We start from the raw sequence: 14,856 nt of genomic DNA on the forward strand, positions 1-14,856 counted from the left end.
AAATAAAAAAATGCATTAAATTAAAAATATCAAGGGAAGGGCAGTGAGTCATTTACATTGGAAATTTACTTCTGCAGACTTCCATTCAGTTATCAGCATGTGTCACAAGAATCTGGTCATTGCAAAAGAGCTATCTAAACCTTTCTAAAATTTGTTCAAAGTGTCTGGCTGGTCTTTATGTATGGTTCACATGGATTCTCGCAATCACTGAAGTTCAAAAAGTTTGGGTTCAAATGAACCATGTTGGAATCTAATTGTTAATATACAGACAAAAAATCGCATTGAGCACAGTCATGGACATTTTCAAGTGGAAGTGTGAGCAGTGGCCATATTAGAAAAATTCTGTGTATTCTCAGTTATTTCACAGTCCTAGAATTTGCCACAGAAAGAACCCCTATTATATTTATTTGTAGTCAATGCAGAATTTCCATTTTGCAGCACCAGAGTGCTGAAGAATGCAGGCCTCTTGCATAATTAGGAGCAGCCCTAGCTTTGTAATCTCTCTCATCCTTTGAGTTCAAAGTTAAAATCCACAAAAGAACAACAACTTCAAAATGTTTACAGGTAGGCAGGAATAACAATAAAATCCATGTCCATCTCTGATCAATGTTCCTAGCTTTACCAAATAAATGCAGAATGTGTCTGGTTCAAGTCCAGTGTAGATCTGGTCACTCTAAAGCACTTGAAGACTGGTGGTTTTGGTATCATTAGTTAAACGAAATGACAGGTTCAATCAGTGTTTCAGGTGCAACTCCAAACCCAATGAAATTTCAGAGGTCTTGAATAAAATCTTAGCCCCACTGAAGTAGTTTTATCAATGACTTCAGTGGTGACAGGATTTTCTCTCCTAAGTGGTGCACGGGACTTGTGTGTGTTCTCTGCATGGGGGTGAATTTCACCCACGGTAAAGAGCAGGACATAAGCATACAATTTTCCGCCTTTGCCTGCCCCTATAAAGGAGTCCTTTTGGAAAAAAAAACACTCGCTCTTTGCTCAGAACTGGAATGTAAGTGCAATTGAAGTTACATTATACCTATTATGGTGGCAGAAGCTCTTGTTGCCAAGGCTATTAGGACAAAATGGAGTAGAGAAGAAGACTGCTCTTGCTTCATAATAATAACATTTAAACAGTCCCAAGCTGTCTTTGGCATTAACACAGCTCTGATATAAATGGTGTGGGGTAGAGTTTAGTCCTTTGTTGCTGCTATTTCTGGCTGGAGGCAGTGTTCTGCAATTGATTAACAGGGCACAGTACATTGACTTATATGGGGAAGACAACTGTATATCTCTATCAGAAAGGATTATGATTCTGTTTTTAGTAAGTGAAAGATTGGATTCTGCAGAAAACAGTAAAAACTGAAAACTAAGGTTCCTCAATTTGTCCCCCGCTATAGCATCACACTGTTTTTGGCTATGAAGTTAGGTTATAGTGGAAATCTCATTCAGGTTTAGAAATGTTCTCTTGCCCTACATAAGCAATCTTTTAATTTTAATTATTTTGGGCTATATACTATCATAATTTATTAAAGCAATTCTAATAGCACTTTAGCAGTCTATTCATTTCAAATAGAACCCTTCCTTTTAACTCACAAATTCACTTAGGGGAGATTTTTAACATAAAGAGAGATTTTTAAATGAGAGTGATTTTTGGCAACATGAAAAGTGAGATCTTTTGCAGTTTCTTTTCCTGCTTATTAGATGCTCCCCCAAGATAAGTATTAAAAATTGATATAGTTGAAAAGTGCATGTTGGAGAGCATACAACACCACCACGGGAAATCTACATCATTTACGCGACTTGTTCCCAACCCTGGCCATTTCAAGCCAGTGCAAAAGCCAAGCTGTAGCCTCAAAGTATATGAAGGGCATATGCATCACATGTGGCATGTTGGTAAAATAGCCATTACATTCACAAGATGGATATCTAAATTATTGACCTACAGGCAGGGACATGCAAAGGGAGTTAGGCCCTCTTTCAGAGGAACTGTTTAGGCCAGTGGTTCTCAAACTTTTGTACTGGTGACCCCTTTCACATAGCAAGCCTCTGAGTGTGACTTCCCTTTATAAATTAAAAACACTTTTTATATATTTAACACCATTATAAATACTGGAGGCAAAGCAGGGTTTGGGGTGGAGGCTGACAGATCACGACCCCCCCAGGAATTACCTCACGACCCACTAAGGGGTTCCAACCCCCAGTTTGAGAATCTCTGGCCTAGGCCCATAAAGGGCCCTGGGTTATTTTTTTGTTTGTTTGTTTTTGCAGGGAGAAGAGGTTTATTTCTCACTTTTTCTTCTGAATAGAGCCCTAACAATATCCATGTAGTGCCCCAAGTGTGGCCCGAATGGTATAGTCAGGGCCCTGTTTCATGTTTTATAGATTTTGTTGCTATCCAAGCCAAAACAGGACAGGATATTATGGATGCTATTTTAGAGAAGCTGAAAAAAGAATGTTTAGATAGGCTGATTTGCAAGGGACACATCTGTGACAACGGAGCTGATGTGGCTGCAGTATACAAAGGTGTTCAAAATGGAATTGAGCAGGTAAATCAGTACACATATTTCCTCCCATGTGTTGCACTCACTGAGTCATTAGGATGTGTTGAAAAAGGACATTAGTATTACAATAAAACACCATATTACAATGAGATGGTCAGCAAGGGTAGAGGCAATCCATCCACTATGAAATCTGGTTCAGGGGAGTTCTTGATGTTTTGCTGAGATCAAAGCTTCACCCAATCTTATGCCAGAATTTAAACTGGGAGATGATAGATTGCTAGAGAACATTTCAGTGTTTTTGTTTGTGTGGTTTTGGCCAAGATGTTTTATTCAGTTTTATCAAAAATTAACTTTGTGAGCAAAACATTGCTGTGTCCAGATATTGACGTTCAAATGACTTGTGGTTTACTTGGTGGCCTTTCAGATGCTTTACCAGAATTATGGTCTTCTGGGTTCATTGGATGTAAGGAAGCTGCTGCTTCACAGGCTGAAACATTAGGAATAGCCACAAAGTTCAAAGAGAAAAGATTTCGATGAAGAAAGCAAAGCCATATGAAAGGTCAACAGATCCCAAAACAGTTCTTGAATTTGAGGTTTTCATCCCCCCTTTTAGCCACAATGTAACACAAATGGGCAATAGAATGCATCATTAGGATGAAGTTGGAGAAAAGTTTGTTTTTTTGATGGGTGAGAAACTGAAAAGTCTCAGCAGCAAAGACCTTAGAGTACATTTATGCAGTAAGGAGCAACCTGTGGCAGTGAGTCTCAGAGCCCAGGTTTACACACTTGGGCTTGTGCTACAGTGTTAAAACTAGCTGTGTAAATGTTCAGGATTGGGCTGGAGCTTGGGCTCTGAAACCTAGGAAGAGGGGTGACCACCCTACTCTGCGCTGGTCAGGCCTCAGCTGGAGTATTGTGTCCAGTTCTGGGCACCACATTTCAAGAAAGATGTGGAGAAATTGGAGAGGGTCCAGAGAAGAGCAACAAGAATGATTAAAGGTCTAGAGAACATGACCCATGAAAGAAGGCTGAAAGAATTGGGTTTGTTTAGTTTGGAAAAGAGAAGACTGAGATGGGACATGATAGCAGTTTTTAGGTATCTAAAAGGGTGCCATAAGGAAGTGGGAGAAAACTTGTTCATCTTAGCCTCTAAGGATAGAACAAGAAGCAATTGGCTTAAACTGCAGCAAGGGAGATTTAGGTTGGACATTAGGAAAAAAGTTCCTAACTGTCAGGGTGGCTAAACACTGGAATAAATTGCCTAGGGAGGTTGTGGAATTTCCATCTCTGGAGATATTTAAGAGTAGGTTAGATAAATGTCTGTCAGGGCTGGTCTAGACAGTATTTGGTTCTGCCATGAGGGCAGGGGACTGGACTCAATGACCTCTCAAGGTCCCTTCCAGTCCTAGAGTTTATGAATCTATGATTCCACAGTTAGTTATTTTTAGCACCATATCAGAAGCCTGAGTTTGTATACCCTGGCTCTAATGCTTGCTGCTGTGAGCTCCTGCTTCCTGTGTAGACTTATCCAAAGAGGCATGCTTGAAACTCAGTAAGCAGCTACTCTGATCCTTTTAAGAGCAAAATGGATTTCTTAGCCAGTGTTTTGTATGTGTGTCTTTAAGGATGACTTGGAAATGAAGGAGCTAGTTGATCTCCTTAGCTTCATTCAGAAAAGGTCTTTAGTTGTGAGTTTTCCTAGCACAGACCCAGCGCTGCCTATGTTTTGCTGTCTTTCAGTGTCTGTGTCTGTTAATGAAAGGAGTTTTTCAGAAAGCTAAAATTAACCCAGACCTATCTAAGAAAGTCCATATGGCAGGAAAAGTTATGTGATCTAGTTTGTGTTTTGTTGTTGGTTGTGTTTGTTTTGAGAGAGAGAATGAGAGAGAGAGAACTGGAAAGCAAGGTAGATAGGACTCAGTTTAGCTGATTAATGAGAGTGCTTTACAGAAGGTTCCTTTTGTAAAAGTACTTAGTAGTGACTGCAAGTTTCTTTGTTTTTGTTTTTCACAGTGGAGGGCAGAGTTTAGTCTTCAAACCAGGCCTGGAATATGTTGCCATGGCACTGCTTACAGGGGTCCAATTTCATTTTCAGCTTCCTTATTTCATTCCTTCGCTCTTTTGGGAGAGACTATGTGAGGTGCCTGCATGCACAACACATACAAGGGACAGTGATTTCAGTAGTAGCACCATTTCTAATCATGTTTATATGTTTTTCTTTTGATTTATTTAAAGTGCAATAGCAGTAATGGACATTTCCAAATGGGAGGAGAAGCCCTTATATGTTATGATCTTCTCATTGGCTACCAGAATTGGTGAGAGAACAGAGCTTCTGATCAGCACGTGCTCTGTGGAGCCATCTCTTTCAGCTGTAGAGTACTGTCTCTGAACAGCTTGTCTAAAATCCAGTTTTAGGTTTCCCATATAGATAATTGTAGGAAAGAAGGACTTGGTTGAAATGTCCCACTTTACCTTTTTTCATATTTTTCAATGTGCCATCAGGATAAATCTTTTATTCCACAAATATTCTTAAGAATCTACCCATGGCCTCCCATTATGTTCAATGATCTCTATCTGACACTAGAGAGATCTATTGTATTTTGTTAATGTACTTTATAAATAGATTTTCTCATTCCTACTTTTTTTTCTATCAAGATGCATGCGTTTTTTTCCTCGGAGGAAATATTGCATAAAAGGGTTTATGGTCCAGAAAATGTGGAAATACAGAGAAAAAGCACATAATGTTAAGGATTTGATGATAAAAAGATATTAAAAAAACACATTCTTCCATATAACCGTTGTCTAATAGGAGATCTGAATGTGCAAGGAATGAAGGATCAGACATCATATAGCATCCTCATCATAATAAACCTTTTCTTCTGTGCTTACATCAGTTGATCATTCATTCCTAGTGTAGATGAGATAAAGTAGGAACTGCAACCTTTCTGATAGGTTTAAAAAATAGGTGTGTTGATACAACCGCCCCGCCCTGGCCCTGCCCCCATGCCATCCCTTCCATGAGGCTCTGCCCCGCCCCACCTCTTCCCACCCCTTCCCCATCCCTATTCCAACCTCTTCCCCAAATCTCCACCCCTGCCCCATCTCTTCTCCACCTCCTCCCCTGAGCACATGGCTCTCTTCTCCTCTCTCCTCCCTCCTGGAAAGCGCTAAGTGCCTGGAGGTAGGCAGAGGAGCGGGGAGGTGGCGCTGGGGGGCGGGATTGGTGGGTGAGAGGAGCTTGGCAGCTGCAGGAAATAACTCCGTGGGGCACATGTTTGAGATCCCTGATGTAAGCCTCTGTGTGTGCCTGGAACTTCACTCTGAAGCAATGCGGAGATCTGTCTGTCTTCATTCTGTTGTGTAATTAGGGGCTAAAACAATAACAAAAATCAAAAGTTCTGTTTTGTAAAATGAAGAAATAGAATTTAAAACAAATCTCCCCCTCTTTCAATCTGGCTAAACCCAATTATGTCATTAAAGATAGAAATTATGTGCTTTATAGTCATTAGAACAATTAACAGTTGTCCTTTTATCTATGCTAATATGAAATATATCCCCCCTCCCCTTTCTTAACTAACCATAGCTAATTTGTGAGGGCATCTAAATTAGACTGTTAAATGTCAGAATACTAATTAGCTTGAATCAGAATCCCTTTCTATGTTATTGTTTTGTTTCATAGTTGTGGAACTCTTTACATTTTTTGCATTATATAGAGAGATACATTTGGCTTATTCAGAAAGAGAAAGGGAGAAACTATTCGTGACTGGAAATATTAGTAGACCAGAATCATTATAAATGACTTACCTCACTCATGATCTCTACTTGACCCATAGTAAACACCCTCTCTTGAGGTTACAGTTAATTCATTCCACATGCAAGAACCATTCTTAGTCTCTCCCCGATCATGGTCTTCTAATTGGACCAAAATTAAGTGCTGTGCTTTTGTGGTAGAGATGCTGCCCATCTGGGATTGAGCTAACTTTCTGTATTCATGTAAACAGGAAATGTTTTACCTTTATAGCAGAGCCTCTGTTGGGGTGTGTGCATTAAAACAATTATCTGAATTGTTTGGAGTAGTTATTTTTAATTTTTCTGTAGTGAGGTTGTACCTAAGATGTAGGAGAGTATTAAAACTCATATATTTCACATTCACACAGAAATATGAGAGAAACTAGAATAAAAGTCTGCATATTAATTGTTCTAAGCAACTGAGATATCTAAAGCCAATCATTTCCACCTTTACTTACATAATTTGATCCAACAATAGGAAAGGATTTTGTTTTAAACTCTCTTCTTTGTTATACAAAGCAGAAATTCTGATTTTTTTTCTCCATCTTGGACAATAACACCAAGTTAACCACCTTTATCTTATGCAAAATAGATGGATAGTCCTTGAAAGGATTATAAAGATTACTCAAAAAAAGACACATATCCCTTATCTTTCCATTTTTTCTCACTGTATCTGCAATCTGTAGTTCTACATAGATTACAAGTTAATTTTTTTCTTTGATAAATTATGAATAAAATTGTCAGGTTATTAACATCTTGATCAAGTACTGAAAGTGCACATATTGTCCTCTATTAATCTGATAATTGCTATAATTATGTTTACTGCCTTTATTTTATCTTGCCAAAAGATATTTCAAATGCAGTAGGGTATTTTTTTTTAATTTATGCATTCTTAATGAGAGAAAGGACATCCAAGTGGCTAGGACACTATCGCTAGTAGATTGCCTGTGCCTCAGTTCCTCCTCTGCAAAATGGGGATGATAGTACTTCCCTACCACTCTGGAGTCTAGAATGCAGTGGTGATGCTCTCAGATACTCTTGTAATGAGCGCCACACAAGTAACTAGAAAAGATTGCCAAAGTATAGATTCTCTCTAGTGTGTCTGACACATTTAAACAGCAATGTGGAAATAAATGTATTACTTTTCTTTTGTCTTTCAGAAAAATGTGATGAGCCACTGGTCTCAGCATTATCCCACTCCTCCTTCAGCAGTTCATCATCTATGACTAGTAGCTATTCACCAGGGTATGCAAAGCTAAACAAAAGAGGAGGTAAGAGATCTCTCCTTTCCAACATTCATATACTTACAGCAAACACTATACACTAACCCCTAGACTGGGGTTTTCTTTTCGATTTCAAAGTCATTCTATTATTTTTAGTGGTCCACCTTTAAACAGGTTTCTTCATCAAAGTCTCTACAGCTAAGGAAGCAGTCATGGGATCAGAGGGCCCCTCATGGATCAGTAACTGGTTAAAAGGTAGGAAACAAAGGGTAGGAATAAATTATCATCTTTCAAAATGGAAAGTGGTAAATAGCAGAGAGCCCCAAAGAGCTATATTGAGACCACTGCTGTTCAACAGATTGATAAATGATCTGGAAAAGGGATAAACAGTGGGGCAGCAAAGTTTGCAGACAATACAAAATTATTCAAGGAAGTTAAGTCCAAATCTGACTGCAAAGAGTTACAAAAAGATCTCAGAAAACTAGGTGACTGGGCAACAAAATGGCAGATAAAATTCGATGTTAAGTGCAAAGTGCAAATGCATATTGGAAAACATAATCCCAACTATACATACAAAATGATGGGGTCTAAATTAGCTGTTACTGCTCAAGAAAGAGATCTTGGAGCCTTCATTAATAGCTCTCTGAAAACATCTACTCAATGTGCAGTGACAATTAAAAAAGCTAACAGAATGTTAGGAACCATTAGGAAAGGAATAGATAAGATGGAAAAGCCCACACTTTGAATATTGTGTGCAGTTCTGTTCGCCCCATCTGAAAAAAAGATATATTAGACTTGGAAAAGGTGCAAAGAAAGGCAACAAAAATGATTAGGTGTGTGGAACATCTTCCATGTGAGGAGAGATTAAAAAGACTGGGGCTGTTCACCTTGGAAAAGAGAGGACTGAAAGGCAGTATGATAGAGGTTTATAAAATCATGAACGATATGGAGAAGATGAATAGAGGAGTGTTATTTACCCCGTCACAAAACACAAGAACCACAAGTCACTAGAATAAATTAATAGGTAGGAGGTTTAAAACAAACATAAGAAGTACTTTTTCACATCACACAGCCTGTAGAACTTGTTGCCAGGGGTTTTGTGAAGGCCAAGACTTATAACTGGGTTAAAAAATAATTAAATAAGTTCCTGGAGGATAGGTCCATCAATGGCTATTAGCCAAGATGGTAAGTGATGCAACTCCATGCTCTGGGTGTCCCTAATACTCTGACTTCCCTGTTCTGTTCACTCCCTTTGAAGCATCTGGCATTATGGTGGAGCCCCATTTTGGGAAGGCTAGCCCCTGGCTCCACTCCTTCCACTCCCCCTGTGGCCCAAGCCCCCTTGGCCACCCCTCCATGGCCGGAGCCCCAAGACCTCCTCCACGGCCAAAGCCCTGATGCTCCATGCAGGTTCCAGAGTGGCTGAGGAGGTGTTGTGTTACTCAGACAGCATACTGGATTTATCTCTAATCTCCCTGGACTCCAGGGAGATTACTGATGAACCCAAGAAGCTGAATAGCACATAGTGCTTCCTTAGCCACCCCGGAACCTGCATAGGACAGTGCCTGTGCTAGAGGAGGCAGAGCCTCCCCTGGCCTATTATACCTGCCGCCCATTTCAGGCATTGGTCATTGTCGGAAGAGAGGATACTGGGCTAAAAGGACCATTGGTCTGACCCGGTATGGCCGTTCTCATGTTCTTGTGTGTCTGCCTGGCTGGACAATGGTTATGTGCTTGAAAATGGTTTTGTGTTAAAAAAAACCTAGCCTGGAAGGTGCCCCCTCCCTGCTTGATTGCTTCACTCCCTGTTGTGAGATGATGCTGTAGTTGCACCACAGTTCCAATTTTTTACACGTACATATATTTATACCCATAACCCAGGGCCGCCCAGAGGGGGGGGGCAAAGAGGGCAATTTGCCCCGGGCCCCGGGCTCTGCAGGGGCCCCCAAGAGAACAGCGGGGGCTCCCGCCTCCGCCCCTCTCCTGGAGCCTCAGCGCATCAAACGCCGAGTCTCCGCCGGGGCCCCTGAGCCCCGCCCCGCTCCGAGCCGCATTGTCAGGGGCGGGGCTGGGAGCTCGGGGAGCTCCCCGCCCCGCCCCCTCCCCACGCGGCTCTGAGCGGGACGGAGCTCTGGCCCCGCCGGCCACACGCTGCGGCTGTTCCGGCGAGGCGCTGAGACTCCGGGTGAGGAGGGAGCCGGGGGTAAGAGGCTGGGGCTGGGGGGAAGCGGGGGCCGCCGCCGAAGCGCAGCCCGGTCTTCGGCGGTAATTCGGCGGCGGGGGGCCCTTCCGTTCCGGGACCCGCCGCCGAAGTGCCCCGAAGACCCGCGGTGGGGGCCCCCCGCCGCCGAATTACCGCCGAAGACCGGGCTGCACTTCAGCGGCGGGTCCCGCTTCAGCGGTAATTCGGCGGCGGGGGTCCCCGCCGCGGGTCTTCGGGGCACTTCGGCGGCGGGTCCCGGAACGGAAGGGCCCCCCGCCGCCGAAGACCCGGGGCCCCCGGAATCCTCTGGGCAGCCCTGCCATAACTTGTATACATATTTCCTAATGACCATCAAGTTCAGAAAATGACAACGTTTCATAAAAGACTTTACTTGACATATTTATACACAGTAACAACGTATAAAACCAGTTAATTCAATTGCTTATTTTTTGGGGTGCAGACCTCCTGTTCTCCATTTGGGGCATCTGGACCCTGATTGTCATACCACCTCAAACAGAAACAAAAGATATGATTTAGGCCTAAGTGTCATGTACCTCTCAGCTTGTGGAAAAACATTTCACGATAAATGTAGAATGATTAGAAATTCTTCTTTTATCATGTTTGTTACTGGGGAAATGTAGGAGAGGATTATAAATTACAGGAAACAGTGTTTTCTATAGATCTGAAACAAGTCCTGAGTTTTCTACTTCAGAGTCTGCCTTTAATTTCTATATGCCCTTTAATGAATCACGTATATCCTTTGTGTTGAAGCCTGCATCTAAAATGTCCCACTGCCTTCTTCACAGAGGTGTTGTGCGGCTTAATTAACATTTGCAAAGAACTTTGAAATGTTCTATATGTTATGTAATGCAATGTTTTATTCTAAAGATACTTTGGACTTTATTCTCTTCTCCCTGTTTCTGCTACCCCTTTTGCACTCAGCTCCTCAAGTAGGCCCATTGATTTCAATGTAAAGCAAATAAATCCATGAGACTACTTGAACAGTACAACTTAACATGAGTACGATGGATAGAAGTAGGTTCCTATACTTGTTTTACACTGGTGCATTTCCTTTTATGTTAATCATTTCTCTTGATTTACCCTGTTGTGAGAGAAGAAATGGACCTGTTAATATTTAAGTTTTCCTTTTAATTAGATTTACCCTCCCTTTCCCAACCCTTTTAAGATCTTCAGTGCAGGGATCTTGTAATGTCAGTGCTACTTTTTAGCGATATGGGTCTGTAGTACTGTCATTAATAAGCAAACTGTTTAATTTCCCTATATACGGTCACTTGAATATTACCCTTCTGGCATCTCTTCACTCAAATGGCAATTGCTTAGGACTGCTATCCTTCCTCCTTTCAAGAGATGTACTAGTCTAAGACTATCCCCGTTTCAAACTTCAGTTTGTACATATACAGTACGTAATTCTATTCTCCCTTTCACTGGTGGTATTGAAACAATTCCTGATTTACACCAGTGTAAATGACAGGCTGACTAGCTCTCTTTCTGTTTCTATTTCTATAGGTAAGGGGAAATAACTCTGTTATGCTGAATTATTTTATAACATTATGGAATTAGGGCTATCACTAATCAAATTAACTGTAAAGAAACACAGATTTGTTACTTCATAGTACCATTACTGAGAAATGGGCTCCCTAGGCAACTGCACCATCTAGAAGAAATCTTCTCTTGTTGAGTCATTACATCGAAAGAGACAAAAACAAAAAATACTTTAAAATAAGGAAACATGCACTTGAAAAATATTAAACTCCAACCCCATAAAAGTTGAACTCAACCTACTTTGTAGTGCTGAATTTTCAATATTAATATGAGTACTAGCTTCAAAATAGCTGAACCAATGTGAAGTTTTCACCTGACATCGTGCAACTCTGTTTAATAATGTGCCTTAAAATATGCTGTAGTCCAGGCAAGTGGAATTAAGTCTGCCATGCACTCTAATAGCAACAGGCTGAACCCTAAGCTACCTGGATGTATGCTTAGGAAATTTTGTTTTTCTTAATACTCAGGGAAGTTTCATGCATAAGTGTTAGGGCTTTGCAAGGCTTGGTTCAGCAAGGGATTTGTGAACTGGTGCTTGCAGTTTTCTTCAGAGAGATGTAATTAAACCCATGCCTCTAAATTTAGTTGGACATTTGAATCTGAAAACTCAAACCTCCAAGACATGGCTCTTCTTGACACCTTTCAGGGTCTCCTAGAACCCAGCACACTCTAGTATTACACCCTTCCCCTCCCCTATTACTTACATTATCTGTCTTTAGAGGGAGTTTGAGTGCAGGAGGGGGCTCCTGGCTGGGGCAGTGTTTTGGGGTGCAGGAGTGGATACAGGGCGCTGGCTCCGGGAAGGGGGTCAGGGCTAGGGCAGGGGGTTGGGGTGCGGGAGGGGATTCGGGTGCAGGAGAGGGCATAGGGTACAGGCTCTGGGAGGGGGTTCAGGGCTTGCACTTGGGGTGCTGGCTCTTGCTCGGTGGCACTTACCTCAAACGTCTCCCGGTAGGCAGCGCAGCGAGGCTAAGGCAGGCTCCCTGCCTGCACTGGCCCCAGCCCCGTACCACTGCCAGAAGCAGCCAGCATGCTCCTGCAGCCCCTGGGGGCACACGTGTCTCCACATGCTGCTCCTGCCTGGATGCACTGCTCCCACAGCTCCCATTGGCTGCAGTTTCCCGTTCCCAGCCGCTTAGAAGAAAAAACAAGACAAATGCATAAAAGGGGATCAAAAAGAAAAGCAAAGGAAGAAAATGTAACTTCTGTCTCAGTGTTGACTCTTATTTGCGGCCTCACAGCAGGAGAAACACAGGCATAGCACATGGTCTTATTAACCACTCTAAGACCTGGCAAACTCATACCGGCATTGCACTATTTGGGGCATTGCCTTTAACTACCTCTTTAGTCACAGGCTCAGTGTAGCAAAACATAGCCAGCTAAGTCAGACTTTTATTAGACAGAAGGAAAAAGGAGAGGGATAGGAAAGAGAAGAAATAAGGTGGGAAGGAAAAGGACACACATAGGTGGGGATGGGTAATACAAAGTCTCATATCCCGGACAGTGACTAGGATTCAGCCAGAGCCAATGGAGGTGGCAAGGCCAAAAGGGACCATTGTGATCACCCAATCTGTCTTCCTGCATAACATAGGCCATAGGTCTTCCCCAAAAAATTTCCTAGAGCAGATCTTTCAGGAAAACATCCAGTCTTGATTTAAAAATCCAATGACATGGAGAGTGCATCAAGACCTTTGGTAAGTTGTTCCAATGGTTAAATATTCTCACCATTAAAAATATATGCATTATTTCCAGTCTGAATTTGTCTAGCTTCAACTTCCAGCCATTCTGCTAGATTGACAAACCCATTGTTAGACCGGATAAAATCTTCGTAAATCTAGAACCTGTGCCCACAAAACTGCTGCTTTACAAGCTACAAAAAAAACAAACAAAAAATCAAATTGTATAGCACTTTCAATCAATTGGCTCTGGAAAATGGTATCATTGGGTGATGTAGTTATTAATGAGAAGACAGAAGTAAATCACATTTATGAACAATTCTAAAGTCACCAGAAATAGATTCACTCCTTGATATGCTCTACGAATACCCTCTAAATATATTTCCATCTTAAAGCTTGTCTTTACCTTTTGTAAGAGATGATGACGTATGATAAAGATACTTCCACACGACCTCCCTGTTTTCTTTGGACCTAATATACAAAACTGAGTGTTTTCTTGTGCCCTTTTGTGCTACAACAGGGGTTGGCAACCTTTCAGACATGGTGGGCCGATCTTCATTTATTCACTCTAATTTAAGGTTTCGCATGCCAGTCATACATTTTAATGTTTTTGGAAGGGCTCTTTCTATAAGTCTGTAATATATAACTAAACTAGTGTTGTATGTGAAGTAAAAAAGGTTTTTAAAATGTTTAAGAAGCTTAATTTAAAACTAAATTAAAATACAGAGCCCTCCCCCAGACCGGTGGCCAGGACCCAGGCAGCATGAGTGCTACAGAAAATCAGCTCGCTTGCCGCCTTCGGCACATGTGCCATAGGTTGCCTACCCCTGTGCTAGAATTCACCACTACCCTTCAATATGAAAGTGTTATTTAAAGAAACACCTTTTGCTATTCCCTTTCATGTGTATGTGTCGCTACCTTTTGCCCCCAAAATACAGCCATTTACGTTTATGACATGTAATATGTGGTTTGTATTTGTGACTACTTTTCATTCACATTGTATTAAACACTTTATATACCCTTTGTGATGCCATTCACAGCTGGCATATGTGGCTGTAACTTTACTAGCTTTATATGGAGTTGCACCTGCTTACATTAGCATCAATTTGATACTTGTAGAGGACATAATCTGTCAAATTATCACTTTGAAAGTGAGTCACATTGTGACACTAACCTACTGGGCGGTGTCCATTTATTTTACAGCTTTGTCCATAATCCAATATTTATATACTGTAGTTTTATTAACAAAGGAGAATTATCACTAAGGGAAAAGATTCTTGGGTGCTTTTTTAACTTGGCAATTGAAGAAGATTATGAATACAGGCCATTCAGTGTTTGCAAGGACACAGTTTCTTAAGATGTAAATTAAATACTACTCTTTAGCCATAACCTCTAAATTCCATTATTACTGATCTTGGAATCCTCTAGTTTTGTATATATTTTTTTCTCTTTCAGTAATCTGCTGTGTACTATACCTGTACAAATTTGCACTTCTCAGTATTTTTTTTAAAATGTGTATACATATGTCTAATGTGTAGTGTAAAATACAGAGAGAGATAAGAAAACATTATTATGTCATAAAGATTTAATTGTTAGTCAACAAGTGATTGGCATAGATGTCAACCATGCCATAAAGGTGACGATAAAACTTTTGCACTGCACCATCACGTATTTTGACACCTATTTTGCCAAGGGCAGGAGGGGGAAATAAGAGAGCTTTCAGAGTTCTTTAAAAAATTGATACCATTTTCTCATATTCTTTCTCCTGTAAAATTAGCATGCCTTAGTAACATTCTAAGTAGGAAGCATCAAGGAAAAGAAAAATGTTAACTACTGTAATTCATTTTAGAACCCTCAAAAAATTACCTACAATAGCTTTCATATAGACAGTGTCAAGGTTATAA

General features: G+C 41.1%; 1 protein-coding gene across 1 annotated transcript in view; it reads left to right on the forward strand.

Annotated features, from left to right (window-relative positions):
* CNTNAP2 (contactin associated protein 2) overlaps nt 1–14,856 on the forward strand; it is a 1,620,276-nt gene that overhangs the window by 516,590 nt on the left and 1,088,830 nt on the right. The window contains exon 2 of the mRNA XM_039524081.1: nt 7,448–7,558. Within this exon, the coding sequence (XP_039380015.1) occupies nt 7,448–7,558 (111 nt within the window). The remainder of the gene's footprint in view (nt 1–7,447; nt 7,559–14,856) is intronic.

Source organism: Mauremys reevesii, linkage group 2 (genome assembly GCF_016161935.1).
Source record: "Mauremys reevesii isolate NIE-2019 linkage group 2, ASM1616193v1, whole genome shotgun sequence".
NCBI classification, from domain to species: domain Eukaryota; kingdom Metazoa; phylum Chordata; order Testudines; family Geoemydidae; genus Mauremys; species Mauremys reevesii.